This window comes from Xiphophorus maculatus, chromosome 21 (genome assembly GCF_002775205.1).
Source record: "Xiphophorus maculatus strain JP 163 A chromosome 21, X_maculatus-5.0-male, whole genome shotgun sequence".
Lineage (NCBI taxonomy): Eukaryota > Metazoa > Chordata > Actinopteri > Cyprinodontiformes > Poeciliidae > Xiphophorus > Xiphophorus maculatus.
Genome location: NC_036463.1, coordinates 5,519,766 through 5,537,920, shown reverse-complemented (window position 1 = coordinate 5,537,920; position 18,155 = coordinate 5,519,766). Strand labels below are relative to the sequence as shown.

The following is an 18,155-nucleotide window of genomic DNA, read 5'->3' as shown; positions in this document are numbered from 1 at the left end:
AATTTTTGGGGAACTATTTGCAGTAGTGGATTGACTCATGACAAATGCTAGTATTAACTGCTTTGAGAGCATGATGGCTGTGGTTAAAAAGTTCACACTCCCACACAGAGTTAAAATTAAGCTTCTCTTATTGAAGGATCTGAATGTTAACTTTGGTTTGTTAATATTAAAATTGGTTTGCTGTAGCAGTCGTCTGTTCATACAAATAAACTTCCTGCCGCCATGTTTAATTCCTAACAGGAAGTTGTGGTTGTTTTGAAGCAATCTGATTGGCTGACGTAGATTTTAGCTTAGCGCCACACTGCCCCCTATGGGTTTGGCATGTTCAAAACAACGCTCAGTGGCGTATATTTGTGCGGGTTCGTGTGGATAAAAACTTTTCTGAAACCAATATGATATTTGTTTTTATAAAGACTTAACTTCATGTGTATTTCCTTCCCTTTAAGATTGTTTTCTAACTTATTTGTACTGCAAGTACAAGGTGACGACCTTTGCCCTACTTTTATATTCACAGCTGTCTGACAGAGATTCCCTTTTCCACCATGACTTTTATGCAAAGAAAACGTCATTTGTAGCTGCTGTGACTGATAAGCACGGGGAGATGAGTTGTGTTTTCTGTCATCGCTGACTAACCTACAACTCAAAATAAAAAAATAAAAAACATAGAGGATTTTTAAAACCTTGAGATTGTTACACCATCTCTGCTGACCTTTAATCTTTACTGAGATAAAGTTGGGCCCAATAAACACCCACTGAGCTTAACAAGAACACATCTTCAAACAAATCTGCTACTCTAAAACGTCGCCATATGCTCACCATTCGCACCAGTGAAATGAAGTTCAAAGGGACCTCAACTCTTATCAGTTCATTCCCTTGCAGCTAACTTAAAGATCGCAGCAGCCAAACTGTTGTCTGAAACCGTGGCAGCAATTTTATGTAAAGCCTAGCTTTTTCCCAGCCGGCAACCTGTAATTAAAGACAGTGGTAAAACTGCGTTCAAATGCCAACTGTGATGGAAATTTAAAAGACTAAGTCGGTGGGTGGGCAAGAGGGGAAAAAGGAAGTATGTTTATATGTTTTTAGAGTTTAAAGCCGCTAAATGTCCTCCATGAAAATTTTTAAAAGTAGCATTTTATTCTTATTTTGGACCATTTTAAGCTGAAGCTGGTTTAAAGGATTTGTGAAACATGTTTTGAGTACTGTTAAGTGTAAAAATGTAAAATAGTTTAAGTCAAATTACACAAAAAGAGCTAAGCTAACTTTTTAACAGAATATTTTATATATTGAGATAAAATATTGGATAGAAAATAATAAATGTGGTTGTTATTTATTGGCATTGTGTGGCTTCTTGTACAGGTACATAAAAAAAACTAAATGTGTTCCTCAAGGCTCCATTCTCGGACCACTTCATTTCCATCTCACTTTATAGAACATCTTGAGCTATAAATGATTGTTTTTGGTCCCAAGAAGCAAAACTAGCAGTTTGCATTCAACTAAACACTCAGAGAAGACAATAAGCTAATGCTAACATTATTTTTTTTATGGGTTTATTTAAATAGAGGAGTCTTGAGCTTACTAAATTACATTTTAATGAAGTTTTCTGATTCAAAAGAGACATTTTTAGAGCCATCGTTGTGTTTAACTCTAATTGGAGGAATTGTTTTGATTCTTCAGTGTGTTTTTCTTTTGACAGAACGGACATTTGAGGACCATGAGAACCTGGTGGAGCCCCTCCTTGCCTGGACAAGGGACAGTGAAAACAGAGTCCTTTTCCAGGAGAGAAAAGATAAATTTGAGGTTTTCAAAAACCCACAGGTTGGTCCTGTCATTGCTTTAAAGAAAATACCACCTTTTAGCTCTTTGTACGTAGCATGATATCATACAAGTCCTGGACATTTGTGCAAATCCCTCTCTGAAAAAAAGGCACTTTTCTGTGTTGAATTATGATATATCTTTCCTCAAGGCAGGCTGACCCTTTTCTTTAATGTCGTAGCTGCAATATATCAGACGCAACAGCCAAAGAGATCTTGGCATGTTTGTTGTTATAATGGGACAATTTACAATCTCTGAGAGTTTAATTTATTCAGTCTGTTGGCAGAGACAAATAGTCCGGCTGGAACAGCGCCGAAGCACTCCATCATTCACTCCAACGAAAAAGACAGAACATCTCTGTTCATTTACATTTTTTTACATTCTGACAAGTGTGTCCAAACAGATTTTTCTTCCAGGTTTTTTCCAGCCATCAGCAGATGGACTCAGAAAGGAGCTCTAAATATTTTAGAAACAGAAAGAATGGAAAGTGAAATGGTTTTTCTTTCACGGATGGGCTGTATGTTTTAACAAAATAATGGCTTAATAATGACATCACAAAGTCAAGATGTGATTTATGGAAACGTTTAGAGGCCAGGAAGTGGAGCTGTGAGCCAATTTTTATCTCTAATTTAGCGTGAAAGCTTGCCAAGGTTTGTTAAACTTTCTACAACCTACAGAAGAGTATAAGCTACAGATCCACTATCATGTCTATGGTATAACTTCTCACATTTTAAGGTTTTATACATTTTATCATCAGACAATCAGATGTCCTGAATAATTTAATGTTTGAAGTAAAAAAAAAAGCTTTCCCTCTTGTTAAGTCATAAATTAACTGGTAAAATGTATAGTTTTTTGGTGAAATTTTAACATATACACAAAAACCTGATAATGGTTTGTCATGTAGAATCAATAAATTAAACAGAATTGGAATGACAACATTAAAAAGGCAAACATGTCTAAAAAAATAACGCCAATGAACAACAGAGAATCATTTTCCACAAATGGTCGCTAAAAAATTACTTTTTCAGACTGGTTTTCCTTTAAAGATCACGTGAAACTGTTTCGTTTCAGGTTATCTTGAATATTTAAAGTTTCTTTAACTTTAACTGAAACATGTTGGGGTGCTGTGTGTTGGTGTCGTCGTACTACTTTCAAATAGAGGCCACTTGAGCCAACAAAACCTAAAAAACCCCCCAAAAACTTTAACTGAAACATTTAAGCGTTAAAAAAGGAAAATAAATATGTATAAACTTTGCATATTAGAGATATCTGAACCGCCACAACCAGTGGCCGTCTTAGTTTGAAAAAAAAAAGTATAATTCTTAAATCAACTTTCTTTGTGACTTTCAGAACTTTTATCTTTGGAAAAGGGATAAGAAAACTCTCAAAGACATGAAAGACAAAGACAAGGAATTGTTGGTGCAGGTAAGTAAATAAAATTTCCCAGGTGTTGGTAGCTAGATGATGTTTCGTCATCTCAGATTACTTCAGAATGTTTTTGGTTGTGCAGGAGAACTTCTGTGGAACGTCAATCATCGTGCCCGACCTAGAAGGCGTTCTGCACCTCAAAGAAGACGGAAAAAAGTCGTGGAAGCAGCGACTCTTTCAGCTCCGAGCCTCAGGAATTTATTACGTTCCCAAAGGAAAAACCAAGGTAAAGGGACGAGGATGCTCAGCCATAATGGATCAGTGAAGGCTTCTGATCAAATGTTACCATTTCAATGGTTCTGATGTTTCTTAAAGTGATACTACCCTATTTATTACTGGTTTTACTGGCCAACAGTACATCCATTACATTGTATATGAGGATTTAAATTATAACAAGGCATTTTCTCTTGTTTCATTTATAATTTGTCTACCAATAGAACTAGAACTTTTTAATCAATATTAAGGAATTACTTACTTAAAACAAGCTTCTAACTCTTGCTGAAAATTTACTTTTAGTTTGTTTGATTTCAAGTGTACTAAGATATTTGCACTAGAAACTACTTGGTAAGATTTTGTGTTTTTGCAGTGTATAGCTGTAAAACAGAAACATCTTCTTCCAAAACTTTGTGTGGTCTGATGGCACCAAAACAAAACACATTCACATATAAGAATGACTCCACAAGAGGAAGATTTAACCTGTGGAACGGCCTAGTCAAAGCCCATAGTCAAAGTTGACAGAAAATGTGTGGGGTGAACACCAGAGAGTGTTGCATCTCTTGGCAGTAGGCTATTTATTTTTGGTTCAGTGAAAATGTTGATCTTGTTTCCAGTCGTCCCGCGATCTGATCTGCTTCGTCCAGTTCGACAACGTAAACGTTTACTACGGCAAAGACGTCAAGAACAGATACAAGGCCCCGACTGACTTCTGCTTCGTGCTAAAGGTGAGTTCATCTCTGTGGATGCTAGCTTTGGCTTCTCAACAAACATCACGTTGAGCATGTCTGACAGCTGTTTGCCGGATGGAGAAGCTGAGATGCAATAAATACTTTCATTTGAAGAAGTGAAAGGAGTCATTTTAATCCAGTTTATCTGAAAGACGAACAAAGGGCTAATTTTGTTGAGCACTTCCTTGTATGGTTCTTTAGATCTTATTATTATAACTAATAAGCAGATGCATGATAGTAAATATAGCAGGAGTGAGAGAATGCAGACAGAAACATGCTGACAGGTTGATTTTTTTTAATAGTTAAAAGGGATGTGAAACTCTTTTTTCTCTAATCTTATTTGGGAACGCCAGACTCTACTCAGTATCTCTTTGAAAATCCTTACTTTATTTAGCCAAGTTCAATAAATTGTTGTTACTCATGAACTGCTAATGCATAACTCAGTGAATAACAACAGAAAGCAAAAAACAGGGCAAGTAAAAAAGAAATACTTAAGATTTTGCACTTTAGGAAGAGTAAAATTTGTTTGCAAATGTAGTGCAAGGCCTCACATCAGAGGAAATATCTGCCTTTATTTTGTTTTGAAAAATGATTACATTTCTGCTGAGATCTAAGAATGTTTCTTAAAAAACAAAGAAACCTCCCAGTCTGAAAAGTAAAAAGCATCCTAGAAAAAAATATGAAATTTTGGGATTAATCTCAGACATATTCCACGAAAAGTTTGAGAATTTCTGAGTAAAACATTTTTGAATATTGAAACTAAGAAATCTCCTTGCTTTTTCTAGAAACTTTTTCACTTGTAACTCAACATTTCAGACTTTTTTCTAGAAAATGTTTGACTTTAAAAAAAAACTCAAAAATTCCTGTTTGTTCTACTTAAAAATGTCTAGTAAAAAAAAGCTCAGAAAATTTTCAAGTCAATTTTTTTTTACTTTTGAAACTTGGGAATTGCTAAGTTTTTTCTAGAAAATTACAGAGAATAATCTCAAAATTTGAGTTTTTTGGCAGCAATTGAAATTTACTCTTCCTTTTTTATATAACTACAACATCCCTAAAACACAGTTGGAGAAAAGTGATACTTTAAAAAAATCTTTGGTACCAAAATGACTGTACATAACTTTTAAGAACTTCTACTTGCAGTAAAAACTATTAATTAATTATGTTTGTGTGGTGAAATTCCTGGTGCATAATGTATGGCAAATAGAATTGACTAATTAATTTATATTGTTGATAAAAAAAAACAATTGGATATTACTGAGTAATGTTGAGTTATATACAGAAATAAGTAAAATGCAATTCATAAATAATTACAGTTTTATAAAATCGACATTTTATTAATAGGCTTCTCGTATTTATTTTGTAAATATTAATTTTAATTTCACACTTTTTTGAGTGTGTGTTCTGTTGAACAGCTGAAAAGATGCCAAGTATGAACTTTTAAATAAGTAATATTTATATAATATGATATATTGTGATTTTTTCTGCAGCATCCTCAGATCCAGAAAGAGTCTCAGTACATCAAATATCTTTGCTGTGACGACGCTTGGACCATGAACCTCTGGGTGACCGGGATACGGATCGCTAAGGTACCAACTGATCTACGCTATGTTTAAAAACATATTTCAATAAAACTCAGGTGTTTTACGGCAGCGATTCGTCTCTTTTCCAGTATGGAGCGTCGCTGCATGATAACTTCAAAACGGCAGAGAGGAAGGCCGCTGTCAGCGCTGCCATGTGGACAAACCGCAGCACTCCGTCCAGCTCCAGCCCTTCAACGCCGTCACCAACCATCAAAGGTACGGCGGCTCGCAGGACGCTCCTTTTTTTAGTTGTGATGTCACTTCACTCAGTCGATTCACGTTTCTGTTTCCTGCAGCCAAAGCAGCAACTCAGGCCAACGGCTACGCCCCCAAACAGCAGCCTGGACCGACGCACCAGGTAAACAAATCACCTGAAGAAGAAACTGACGGTTTCACAAACTCACAGTCAGGAAGTTTTATTAACATCCTTCCTTCATTACTTCCTTCCTTTGTGCCCTTTATTCCTCTCTTTGTGTACTTCCTTTTTTCTTATTTTTTGTCCTACATTCCTTCACTCCTGCCTTCCTTTGTTTCTTCCTTCCTTCCCATCTTTGTGTCCTTTCTCCTAATTTTTGTGTCCTTCCTTTGTTCCTTCTTTCCTTCCTTTATGTCCTTTCTTTCTTTCTTTCTTCCTTTGTTACTTCTTTCCTTCCTTTGCTTCCTTCCTTCTTTCCTTTGTTGTTTCCTTTCTTTCTTCGTGTCCTTTATTCCTATCTTTGTGTCCTTCCTTTCTTCTTATTTCTGTTTCTTCTGTTTTTCTCATACCAAACAACATGGTGACAATTTTAATAAATATGTAAATGGATATATTTTTATTAAAGTTTCGTGCTGCAGATTTAGATATGTCTCCCTGGTGGAAATCTTCCATTAATTCGTTCTGGGGTTTTTTCAGGGCATCGGTAATCTCCCTGCTCCTCCCCCTCTGAACGAGATTCTTCCTCCTCCTCCTCCCGACCCCGTCCTTCCTCCTCCACCGCCGTCGCTGGCCTCCAAGCCTCCACCCAGCAAGTTCCCTCCACCTCCACTTTCCATGGACAGCCTCCCTCCTCCGCCGCCGCCTCCACCCATGGACAACTTCTCAGAAGATCCTCCAGACTTCCTTCCTCCTCCTCCTCCTCCTACCAGCTACAGCTCACTTCCTCCTCCTCCTCCTCCTACCAGCTACAACTCACTTCCTCCTCCTCCTCCTCCTACCAGCTACAACTCACTTCCTCCTCCTCCTCCTCCGGCTCCGGCGGCTAATTTTGGTAGAAACATAAACAAATCTCTTCCCCCTCCGCCTCCAAATCCAGAGTTTCTACCTCCGCCTCCACCTGATCCAGTGTTCGTAGCATCAGGTGCGCCTCCCCCACCTCCACCTCCACCTCCTCCTGCTCCTGCTCCTGTTTCCGCTCCGCGATCTGCTTCACAGCTAAGAAAGATGCCTCCAGCTCCTCCAAAGAGGACAACACCATCGCTTCCGGCGCCGGCAGCAGGGGGGGACTTCATGTCAGAACTAATGACAGCCATGAGGAAGCGTACTGATCAGTAGCTCCAGAGGGAACAAATACAAAACAAATAATTTTACTCCAGATGATTACAATAGTGTATAGCTGTGTATAACAATTCATTAATTGTCAATTAGATTAAAATTAGGTCTAATAGATTCACTAATAATGTCTTCTTAGATATTCAGTTAGTGTTGTAGTTTGGCCGCCATCCAGCAGAGGGCGCCGTTTATCACCATCCCTAAGCGGAGCCGTTGATGCAGAATTAAACATGGCGGCCATTTTAGAAGGGGGAAGAGAAACGGTCCAAAGTCCGTTGTTGGATCTTAAAACCGGTTTAATGATTAAATGCACTTTATGCAGTTCTGTTTTGAAATGTAAACCGATTATAACAGATATAACAAAACAGGAACTTAGGAGGTTCCCGTTTTGTTGTATTTTATAAATAAGTTTAATAATGCGAGAAACCCGCAATTTTCTGCTTATTCTGTCAGTATTTAAGACAACTGACACAAAATGTTCAAATTAATTTAAATAAGTCAGTGTATCATGAAAGATTTAGCCCTTTATAGTATAGAAAAATGCTAAGCCCTTTTTATTCAAGAGAAAACTCATCAATTAATCAGCTGATAAGATTAATACGGTTTCATGTAACAATAAAGCTTTACAGATACTTTTATGTAAAGAAATGTGTATATATTTGCTTTGACTGTAAATACTGCAGAAAGACATTCCTTCGGTCTGTTCAGAGGTTTTATTGTTACAGCCATGGCTAAGAATTTTGGCCCAAGTGTGTTTTACAAATATTGAAATGTTAGTTTTGTGTGTTGACATTTCACTGCATGTAATCGATCACTGTTAAAGCTGTATTAAATTAAAATTTGATAACAAAAAAGCATTTTCCACTGTGTTTTTCCATAAAACTGTAAAATGTTGAGAGAAAATATGTGGGGAAAAAGTGTTTTTTTTTCTGTCCTGAGTAACTATAAAACATAAAATACAATTTTAAATGTGTAAAATTAAAGACAAAATGTGTTTTCAAAACATAAATCTGGAATAAAGCTGCATAAAAATGGGGGCAATGACTTAATATATTTCTGTTTTGCTTTTAATAATGTTGGTAATTTTGGTTTTCACAGCTGATAAAAACATTGATGGTTTTTATTATGTGGTTTATTAGTTGTAAGCCACAACCATCAAATTAATTAAAATAAATATCACACTGTGTGTAATTAATTAACACAAGTTTTACCTTTTGAACCGAATTGCTGAAATAAATTATTTTTTCAATGCTATTCTAATTTATTAGGCTATTTCTACTCATGAAGAACAGCTGACCTTTAACCTTGTAGCCCACAGAGGAAGTCTGGCTGCTTGGTCCGCCTCTTCTGCATAGTCTTGTGTAACAAACGGAGATGACAGGATGCGATGCAGCAGCGCCACCTGGTGGGAACCAGAGGAAAAGACGATGAAGGCGCTGCAGCGTGACTGATTTTGGAGAACAGCTTCATCTTCCTGAAAAAATCATTCTCTGCTTTTCTGATTCCCATTTTCTTGAGGCAGAACAAATGAGGCATAACTCTGTCGTTATACAGTGTGTCACACTGTATAATTCAGCACTTTGAATAGTGACTTGGACGAGGCTAAAGCGACAATAGAACAACTAACATCAGAACGCAAAGCCCTGTCAAGCCATAATAGGAAGGTACAATGGGGAACAATGGCAGATAAGAAATTTTTTACGAATAAAATGAAAGAGAAATCACAACAATTGTACTGGCTTGGCAAGGTGAACAAGGAGCTCAATCAAGAAATTGCTGGACTGAAATTAAAGATGGACAAAATTAAAACCAGGGAAGAAAATTCAAAGGCTGAGCTACAAACAGAAGAAAAGATGGACAAACCAACTAAACAGACCCCAGAACAGGAAACTCAAGAAGAGAAATCAAGTATATTACAGACAATTGGGAGAACATTTATCAAAATGTATCAATCAGGGACTTTAAGATATTGGGTGCCACCCTGGATATTTTAATTTCGAAATAACATTCCTAAATAACGACCCCAAAAGCAGGGTAAGACTCAGATGAAGCTTGAGAGCAGAGGCAGAAATCTGTAACTGGGTTTCAGCTGTGCTCTCCCTGCAGGTAAAACTAAATTCTGACTCTTGTCTCTGATTTGTGTCTGTGTTCAGGTAATTTAAACCTAACATAAATTGGTCCTTCGAAGCCGGAGTCCGATACGCCTGCGGTTTCCAGCGGGAGGGACGGACATCAGAAGACCGTGACCACCGCAGGCCCCTAGGAGTCTCACAGATCCTTTCCAGGACTGTCTCCGACCCGCCTGCTGGAAACTATCCGTCGGATAGTCGAGAAGATTCAGGAAGAGCAGTGTGGTTTTCGTCCTGGTCGTGGAACACTGGACCAGCTCTACACCCTGCAGGGTCCTGGAGGGTGCACGGGAGTTTGCCCAACCAGTCTACATGTGTTTTGTGGACTTGGAGAAGGCGTTCGACCGTGTCCCTCGGGGAGCCCTGTGGGGGGTTCTCCGGGAGTATGGGGTACCGGGCCCTTTGATACGGGATGTCAGGTCCCTGTATGACCGGTGTCAGAGTCTGGTCCGCATTGCCGGCAGTAAGTCGGGCTCGTTTCGGTGAGAGTTGGACTCCGCCAGGGCTGAGCTTTGTCACTGATTCTGTTCATCACTTTTATGGACAGAATTTGAGGGGATCCGTTTTGGTGGCCTTAGGATCTCATCTCTGCTTTTTGCGGACGATGTGGTCCTTTTGGCTTCATCAGGCCGTGATCTGCAGCTCTCGCTGGAGCGGTTCGCAGCCGAGTGTGAAGCGGCCGGGATGAGGATCAGTGCCTCCAAATCCGAGGCCCTGGTCTTGAGCCGGAAAAGGGTAGAGTACCTTCTCCGGGTCAGGGGGTTTGTCCTGCCCCAAGTGCAGGAGTTCAAGTATCTCGGGATCTTGTTCACAAATGGGGGAAGAAAGGAGCGGGAGATCGACAGGCGGATTGGCGCAGCGTCTGCCGTCAAGCGGGCGCTGTACCGATCTGTCGTGGTGAAGAGAGCTGAGCCAAAAAGCGAAGCTCTCGATTTACCGGTCGATCTACGTTCCCACCTTCATCTATGGTCATGAGCTTTGGGTCATGACCGAAAGAACGAGATCACGGATACAAGCAGCCGAAATGGGTTTTCTCCGTAGGGTGGCTGGGCTCTCCCTTAGAGACAGGGTGAGAAGCTCAGTCATCCGGGAGGGACTCAGAGTAGAGCCGCTGCTCCTTCACATCCAGAGGAGCCAGTTGAGGCTCAGGCATCTGGTCAGGATGCCTCCTGGACGCCTCCCTGGTGAGGCGTTCCGGGCACGTCCCACCGGGAGGAGGCCCCGGGGAAGACCCAGGACACGCTGGAGGGACGATGTCTCTCAGCTGGCCTGGGAACGCCTCGGGATTCCCCCGGAAGAGCTGGAAGAAGTGGCCGGGGAGAGGGAAGTCTGGGCCTCCCTTCTGAAGCTGCTACCCCCGCGACCCGACCCCGGATAAGCGGAAGAAGATGGATGGATGGATAATTTCCTCCTTGGAAGCCGGAGTCCGATATGCCTGCGGTTTCCAGCGGGAGAGACGGACATCAGAAGACCGTGACCACGGCAGGCCCCTAGGAGTCTCACATCTTTTCCAGGACTGTGTCTCCGACCCGCCTGCTGGAAACCAGCTGCTGACGGGACGTCCGTGAAGGGGGGACAAGTGAGTAGCGTTTAAATTAAAAAGTGAGCGAACGATTGAGGGTCGTTGGGGTGTAAAACCCCATGAATTCTAGGCACTGATAGGTAACAGAAGGACGGCGGAGTCCGCGTAAACTGAAAAACCCGTAATACCAAGTGTGTGTGTGAGTGTGAGAATACTTGGAGGAATTTAAGTAAGCAAATGATTTATGAGTAATGAAATAATATGGGAAATGAAGCCTAGGCGCAAATTCAAACTGGAAGACTCTTTTAGCCCCACCTGCATCATCCAACCGGAGCTTCCGGTTCATCACCGTTGATTGATTGACGCCGGTCCAAGACTCGTCACGTCCAATCACCGTCCAAGCCCCAGCTGATAAGGACCACCATCCATGGCGTCTCGTGCTTTCCAGCAGAGCTCAACCCACCTCCACCCACCTCCACCCCTTCACCCCCACTTGCTCTGCTGTCCTGCCGCATCCTTCACCGCCTCCATCACCAGTGCCGGGTCCCGTGGAATGACGTTCCTAACAGCATATGGAATGCTCATCCGAGCCCATCGCAAAGTTTGCGATAATCAATGTCCTCAGCCGGGGCCAAACGCCAAAGATTTAATTCATGCTGTTAATAAACTTTTCTAATTGTTTCCCTTTTCTCCATCTGAGTCTCTCCAGATTGAAGTTTTAAACGTTTCACAACAGCAAAGAAAATAATAATTTGGTATTGTGACGCCTTGAGTGGACATCCAGAGAGGTTGACAAGCAAGTGTTAAGGTGCCAACCTGAACATTATCCAGCTGAATACCTCAATTTAGGCTTTGATGAGAAAAGAGCAGCTCTCTTCTCATCAAAGCCTAAATTGAGGTATTCAGCTGGATATTAGAGAAGATCTCTGAGGTTGTTCTGGTTACCTCTGAATCCTGGGAAGAAGCTAAAGATTAGGAAACCGTGAAGTGAATCTGTAAACATTTAAGTTCTGCAATGAGCTAACACATTATGTTATGGAATTCCACCAACCATAAATCACTAAAGATTAGAAACGAATTATGGGGTTTTAGAGATATAATATGGACTGTTTTGGGAAAATAGAGTCATCTTGACGGTTTAGATCATGCTGAAATAAATTATTCTGTTTGTTTTATTGTTTTTGTTTTTAAAAAAGAAGTTTTTCCTTTTAAGTAAAGGGCAGTTATCTTTAACAAAACAAAACTAGTAATAAAAATAATGAAATGGAAAAGTTATCAATGGGAATTATTAATTCAAGCCGGAAGACTAAGGTACAACATTTCCAAAAAATATTTTCCATTGAGTATCTGAAAAGACACGACACATGAACACGCAAATGCCGTGTGCATGTAACCAAAGAATAGAACTTAGTCGGGTTCAGATAGCAGTTTACTATCAACCAGTTTTGTTTATTACAAATTTCTGGACTGAAATACATCCAACTTCATCTCAACTCAAATCTTAGAGTGAACAACATTCACTATAACAGAGTCCTTGGTAAAGGAAAAAAACAAAAGAAGCTGGCCAGCAAAAAAAAATAAGTTCATATAGAGCTCTATATTTGTATGTGTGTGTCTGGTGCATACAAATGAAAAAGGTTGTCTTGACTGGGATAGGGACCCAAAATGATGATGGCAGCCAGTGTCCACAAACACGAAATATTCAGCAGCCTCTCCTTCCTCCTCTGCAGCCACACGAAGACCCAACGTTCCTCTCACAACAATGCAGACATTACCAATCTCCAGTAATGCTCACCTAGCAGGGAAACATCATATGAGCATCAAAGTTAGGCAATATGCAGCCAGGCTGAGACTAGCATGTCTCTGCTCTGCAGCAGCTCTGAACTCTAAAGCCCGGGAATTCCCTTAGCAACTGCAGTGGGCTTCAATTTAAAACAGCATTTAAAATAATAAAATGAAATAATAAAATATGCACCTTATGAACATCAATGAAAATTAAATATTTCACTTAACATAACAAACTTGACAGTCATTTTAACTCACATTACCCATGGTAAAACAGGAGTTTGGTTTCTAGAGCATTACCGCATTAGCGACAACTTAGTAAATAAAGTTAGAACACATACGACATTACAGATCTCCAGTAATGCTCACCTAGCAGGGAAACATCATATGAGCATCAAAGTTAGGCAATATGCAGCCAGGCTGAGACTAGCATGTCTCTGCTCTGCAGCAGCTCTGAACTCTAAAGCCCGGGAATTCCCTTAGCAACTGCAGTCGGGATGCTGCCGTAAAGTAATGTCGTTCCGTTCTCTTAAAGGGACACTACCCATAAAGTAAAAGAATACAGAAAAGCAAAATAGCACAGTACAAATACAAAATAACACAGTACAAATACAGCAGGGTTACATCCTCCCCCACTTAAAATGTGACGTCCACGTCACTACCAGTAGTCAGGGACTGAACTAACCCTGCAAGTTGTTGTTGCAAGGACACCAAAAAACCACAAACCAGTGTCTGCTGTGTCGGGGAACATAAGTTGTGTTGTTGAAAATGAACTTTAGAGCCAACCTGGTAGTCACTGAGGTAGGCTGGTTGAACTCGCCTTCTTTGGAGTCTTGAACGTGGTAAAACTGGACTAACTTCAGCCACTGACCCTGCCAAATCTCTTTGTTCCGAAATGAACTCAGAAGCATTGGGATTCAGGGCATTTTGTGACGGTGGCACACTCTGCAAAGAAGTTCCTGCGTCCTCCCACTGTGGTTCCTGATCTGTATTCTCTTCATCATTTGTCACTGAAGACTGCACCAGGGGTATCGGGGCCACCCCGTCTCCATCTGGTCTTCCTGTTGCTGGTAGGAATCCGCAAGGGAGAAGCATGTCTCGATGCAGAACCCTGTCTCTGCCCTCTCCATCCTCTGGTGTCACGACATAAACTGGGATACTTTCATCAGGCTGTTTAACAACAATATGAACAATGGGTTCCCACTTGTCAGAAATCTTGTGTTTCTTTCTTAGACTCAGATTTCTTATAAGAACTCTGTCACCTACTTCCAAAGGCATGGCAGTCACTTTGGCATCCCAACGCCTTTTGTTCAGCAACATTCTCTTCTCTGCATTTTTGGAGGCCAACTCATATGCATGTTTAAGCCTTTTCTTTAGGTCTCTCACATACTGTGAATGTGTTTTGTGGTTGTAACCTTGAGGGCTGATGCCAAAGCAAATGTCGATGGGGAGACGTGGCTCTCTACCAAACATTAAAAGAAAAGGAGCTTCCCCAGTCACATCATTCCTGGTACAATTGTAGGCATGCACCAGAGGCCTAACATATTTCCTCCATTCTTCTTTCTTTTTGTCCTCCAGTGTCCCCAAGAGATCGAGCAAAGTTCTGTTAAATCTTTCTACTGGATTGCCCCTCGGATGGTAGGGCGTAGTTCGAGATTTGGAAATTCCAGCAAGTTTGCAGAGTTCCGCCACGACTTCAGACTCAAAACAAGCTCCCTGATCACTATGCAGCCGGCGGGGAAAACCATAGTGACTGATGAAATTCTCCCACAACACTGCAGCAACAGTTTTGGCAGTCTGATCTCTAGTTGGATATGCCTGAGCATATTTGGTGTAGTGATCTGTTATCACCAAAATATTTCGAGTGTCTTTGGAGTCAGGTTCTAAAGATAAAAAATCCATGCAAACCAGTTCAAGAGGACCACTGACTTTGATGTTTACTAACTTAGACGCTCTCTGTACCCTTGCCTTTCTTCTCACACACCTTTCACAGATTTTACACTTTGCCTCAATGTACTTAGCCATTTTTGGCCAAAAAAATCTTGCTCTAGCAAGCTCAAGAGTTCTTTCTATGCCCATATGCCCTGTCTCTTTATGGACACCTTCGAAAGCTCTTTCTCTGTGGCTGCTAGGCAGTACAAGCTGATTAAAAGTTTCACCTCTTTGGTTGCAAACTTTACGGTACAGTACTCCTTCTATCAAAACTAGTTTTGACCTCTCCCGCAGAAGTAAAGACACTTCTGACTCTTCAACCAAGTTTAGTGTCGTAGTATCGGGCTCATTTTCTAGAAAATGAATAACCCTCGCCAAAGATTGATCATTTCTCTGCAAATAATACCAGTCATCTCTAGACATTTCAGGTAATGCTGAGAGACCTGGCCCTAAGACTGGGTCTTCCAGGTCCTCTGGGACAGCATCTTCATCACACAAAAGTGTCTCAACTGCAGGTATCTCCCTGTCCATTCCCTGCCTGTCCTCTGCATCTGCAACATCGGTCACCCCAAGGCACATGTACAAACTGTTCACCACTTCTCTATCCAAAACCTTAAACTCATCAGAGGATGGGCTGGCACGATCCAATAGGGTAGTTATTCTCCTGTCTATTTCTTGAGACTCCTCATCATCGTGAGGTGGCTCGTGGGGCCTCCTAGAGAGCCCATCAGCATCAACATTATGCTGACCGGACTTGTAATGAATGTCAAAGTTGTACAATGACAACGCTGCAAGCCACCTATGGCTTGTGGCATCAAGCTTTGCACTGGTCAACACGTATGTTAGAGGGTTATTATCTGTCAGTACTTTGAAACTAGCCCCATACAAATAGTCGTGGAACTTCTCACTGACTGCCCATTTAAGTGCGAGAAACTCTAATTTGTGCACAGGATAATTTCTTTCACTCTTAGAGAGACCTCGACTTGCATAAGCTATCACTCTGGTCTGACCATCCTGAACCTGATAAAGAGCTGCGCCTAACCCTGTCATGCTAGCATCTGTATGAAGCAGATATGGGAGCTGCCAGTTGGAAAAAGCAAGCACAGGAGCTGATGTTAACTTTTCAGTGATGAGCTCAAATGCAGTTTGACACATAGGGGTCCATCTGTCCCCAAGTGGATGTGACTGTTTGCGAGGCCAATGGCTAAAATTTTTATGCCGAGGGCTCCAGTCTCCTTTCAACAGATCATTCAGAGGTCTAACCACTTTGGCATAATCCCTAACAAAACGTCGGTAATAGCCAGTGAAACCTAAGAATGACCGTAGCTCTTTAACTGTTTTAGGTCGAGGCCATTCTTTCACAGCAGCTACCTTTTCTGGATCAGGTTCTATCCCCTGGGCAGATATTACATGCCCCAAATACTTCACAGAAGTCTGAAAGAATTTGCATTTGGAAAGGGACAGTTTGAGGCCAAAATCAGCAATGCGTTTGAGGACCTTCATTAATCTCTCCTCATGTTCTTCAATCGAGCTTGAGAATATGATAAGATCATCTAAGAAGGCAACAACCTCCTGGAGGTTAATTCCTTCCATCACTTTCTCCATAGTTCGCTGAAATGTGGCTGGAGAGTTAGTCAAACCTTGTGGCATTCTACGGAACTGCCAGGTACCAAACGGCGTGGTAAACGCTGTTTTTGGTCGATCTGCAGGTTCAACATCCAGCTGATAAAATCCACTTTTAAGATCCAACACGGTGAACCACTTTGAACCTGACAACAGGGAAAATGTCTCCTCTATCCGAGGTAATGGGTAAGCATCTTTTTTAGTTAAATTGTTTAGTCTCCGGTAATCCACCACCATTCGCAACTCTCCATTCTTTTTACGGACTAGAACAACGGGAGAGGCATAGGGACTATGAGATTCTTCTATTACACCCACAGCCAGAAGATCTTGAAGATGCCGTTTCAAATCGTCAAAGTCTGCAGGTGAGACACGTCTTGTTCTCTCTTTGAACGGCACATGAGGTTCTAGTTCAATACGATGAGAGACACCTACAACGCTACCAACATCTAGATCATGCCTAGAAAAAGCACTAGCAACTTCAGTGTTGATTCTACATTGCATGTGTTCTTTTAATTGGGGCGATATAGGGCTGTCACCAAAGTCAAGATCGAGAGTTTCAGATGTTGGCGCTACTTTTACATCACTAGCTACCAAAAAGGAATGTGCTTGGGGAACTTCAGCATCTGGTAAAATGTCTGGTTTGCTGGATGTGATAGGCACAGCCCAATCAATGGGGGAACACTCAGCAATGAGAGTTTTTGGATACAGAGTTATGTCACGTTCTGAAACATTTTTGACAGCTAGGTGGAACTTATTGTGGGATTCAGACTTTACGTCCACAATCTGATCATAAACTATTAAGCCTCCTGGTATAGGGGCTTCCTCTGCACCACCTACAAGAGCTTGAAACTCACCATTCCCCTGCTTAGAATGGCAGATACCCTTTAAAGTATACAATTCACCACTCTTTAGGTGTACAGGTACTTTGCTGCTGAGTGTGACACGGAGAACTTTTGCACTCTTTGTTTGGGAATCTGTCAACTCACGACACTTGGCATAAGCCATTACCCAACTGGCCTGAATGGGCAAAGTTTCTAAAAATTTTGTCCCACCCATCTTCCTGCAATCTCTTGTCATTAGACGCAAGACATTTGTACCAACAAGAAGAGGGTACTCGTTGTTGTAAGTCTGGTCTGGACTGACTAAAGCTAAGATATGATAGCCTTGGCCTGTTCCACATGCATCTTTTGGGAACTGAACCTCCACCTCTACATATCCCACATAAGGGACCTTTTGCCCCGCTGCTCCTTCAATATCGAGTGCCCCTTTTATAGAGAATAACTGTCGGTGGGAAAGGTAAAGGGAGTAAAATGACTGAGATATTATGGTCACCTGTGACCCAGTGTCAATAATACATTTGCACTGAGCTCCATCCAACCATGCTTCACTATCACAGGGCTTCCCCACAAGTCCAATGGGGACCTGAGAGATTTCTGTTACATGAGATGGCTCAGCAATACTCTGATTTAAAACAAGGGAACTCGTTTGACTTTGGGCCCCTGCCTGTTCCCTAGCAGGAGCCCTTACTTGTTTAAAGCCAAGTTTGGCGAAGAGGTTTTGTCTTGTAGGTTCAGTGTAAATTGATTCTGTCTGGTTTGATGTCTTGCACACAGTTTCTTTTGCACCAGGACAGCATTGGTTGGATTGGTGCATTGCGGTAGCAAATGAGCGTCGTCTCCACAGTTATAACAAAACTTTCCAACTTTCATGAGATTTGCTGGTGAAGTGGTTGGGGCTGCTGAAGTTACAGGACTGCCTTTAGTTCTTTGGTGGAGCTTCCGAAGTGGTTTCTCTTCTTTGGAGGGATAAGGGTGCTTAACAGGCACATTTCTCTGAAGCTCAGCTTCCAACTGCCTGATCCTCTCTTCCAGG

The 18,155-nt window shown here is 41.4% G+C and overlaps 1 protein-coding gene across 2 annotated transcripts in view; it reads left to right on the top strand.

Moving 5' to 3' along the window:
• Nucleotides 1-8,149, top strand: part of apbb1ip (amyloid beta precursor protein binding family B member 1 interacting protein) — a 29,802-nt gene extending 21,653 nt beyond the window's left edge. For both annotated transcript variants that reach the window (XM_023326436.1, XM_023326435.1), the window contains 8 exons: nucleotides 1,694-1,815; nucleotides 3,163-3,237; nucleotides 3,323-3,466; nucleotides 4,071-4,181; nucleotides 5,672-5,770; nucleotides 5,854-5,980; nucleotides 6,061-6,122; nucleotides 6,657-8,149. In XM_023326436.1, the coding sequence (XP_023182204.1) occupies nucleotides 1,694-1,815; nucleotides 3,163-3,237; nucleotides 3,323-3,466; nucleotides 4,071-4,181; nucleotides 5,672-5,770; nucleotides 5,854-5,980; nucleotides 6,061-6,122; nucleotides 6,657-7,295 (1,379 nt within the window). In that variant the 3' untranslated portion in view covers nucleotides 7,296-8,149. The remainder of the gene's footprint in view (nucleotides 1-1,693; nucleotides 1,816-3,162; nucleotides 3,238-3,322; nucleotides 3,467-4,070; nucleotides 4,182-5,671; nucleotides 5,771-5,853; nucleotides 5,981-6,060; nucleotides 6,123-6,656) is intronic.
• Nucleotides 8,150-18,155: the final 10,006 nt, after the last annotated feature.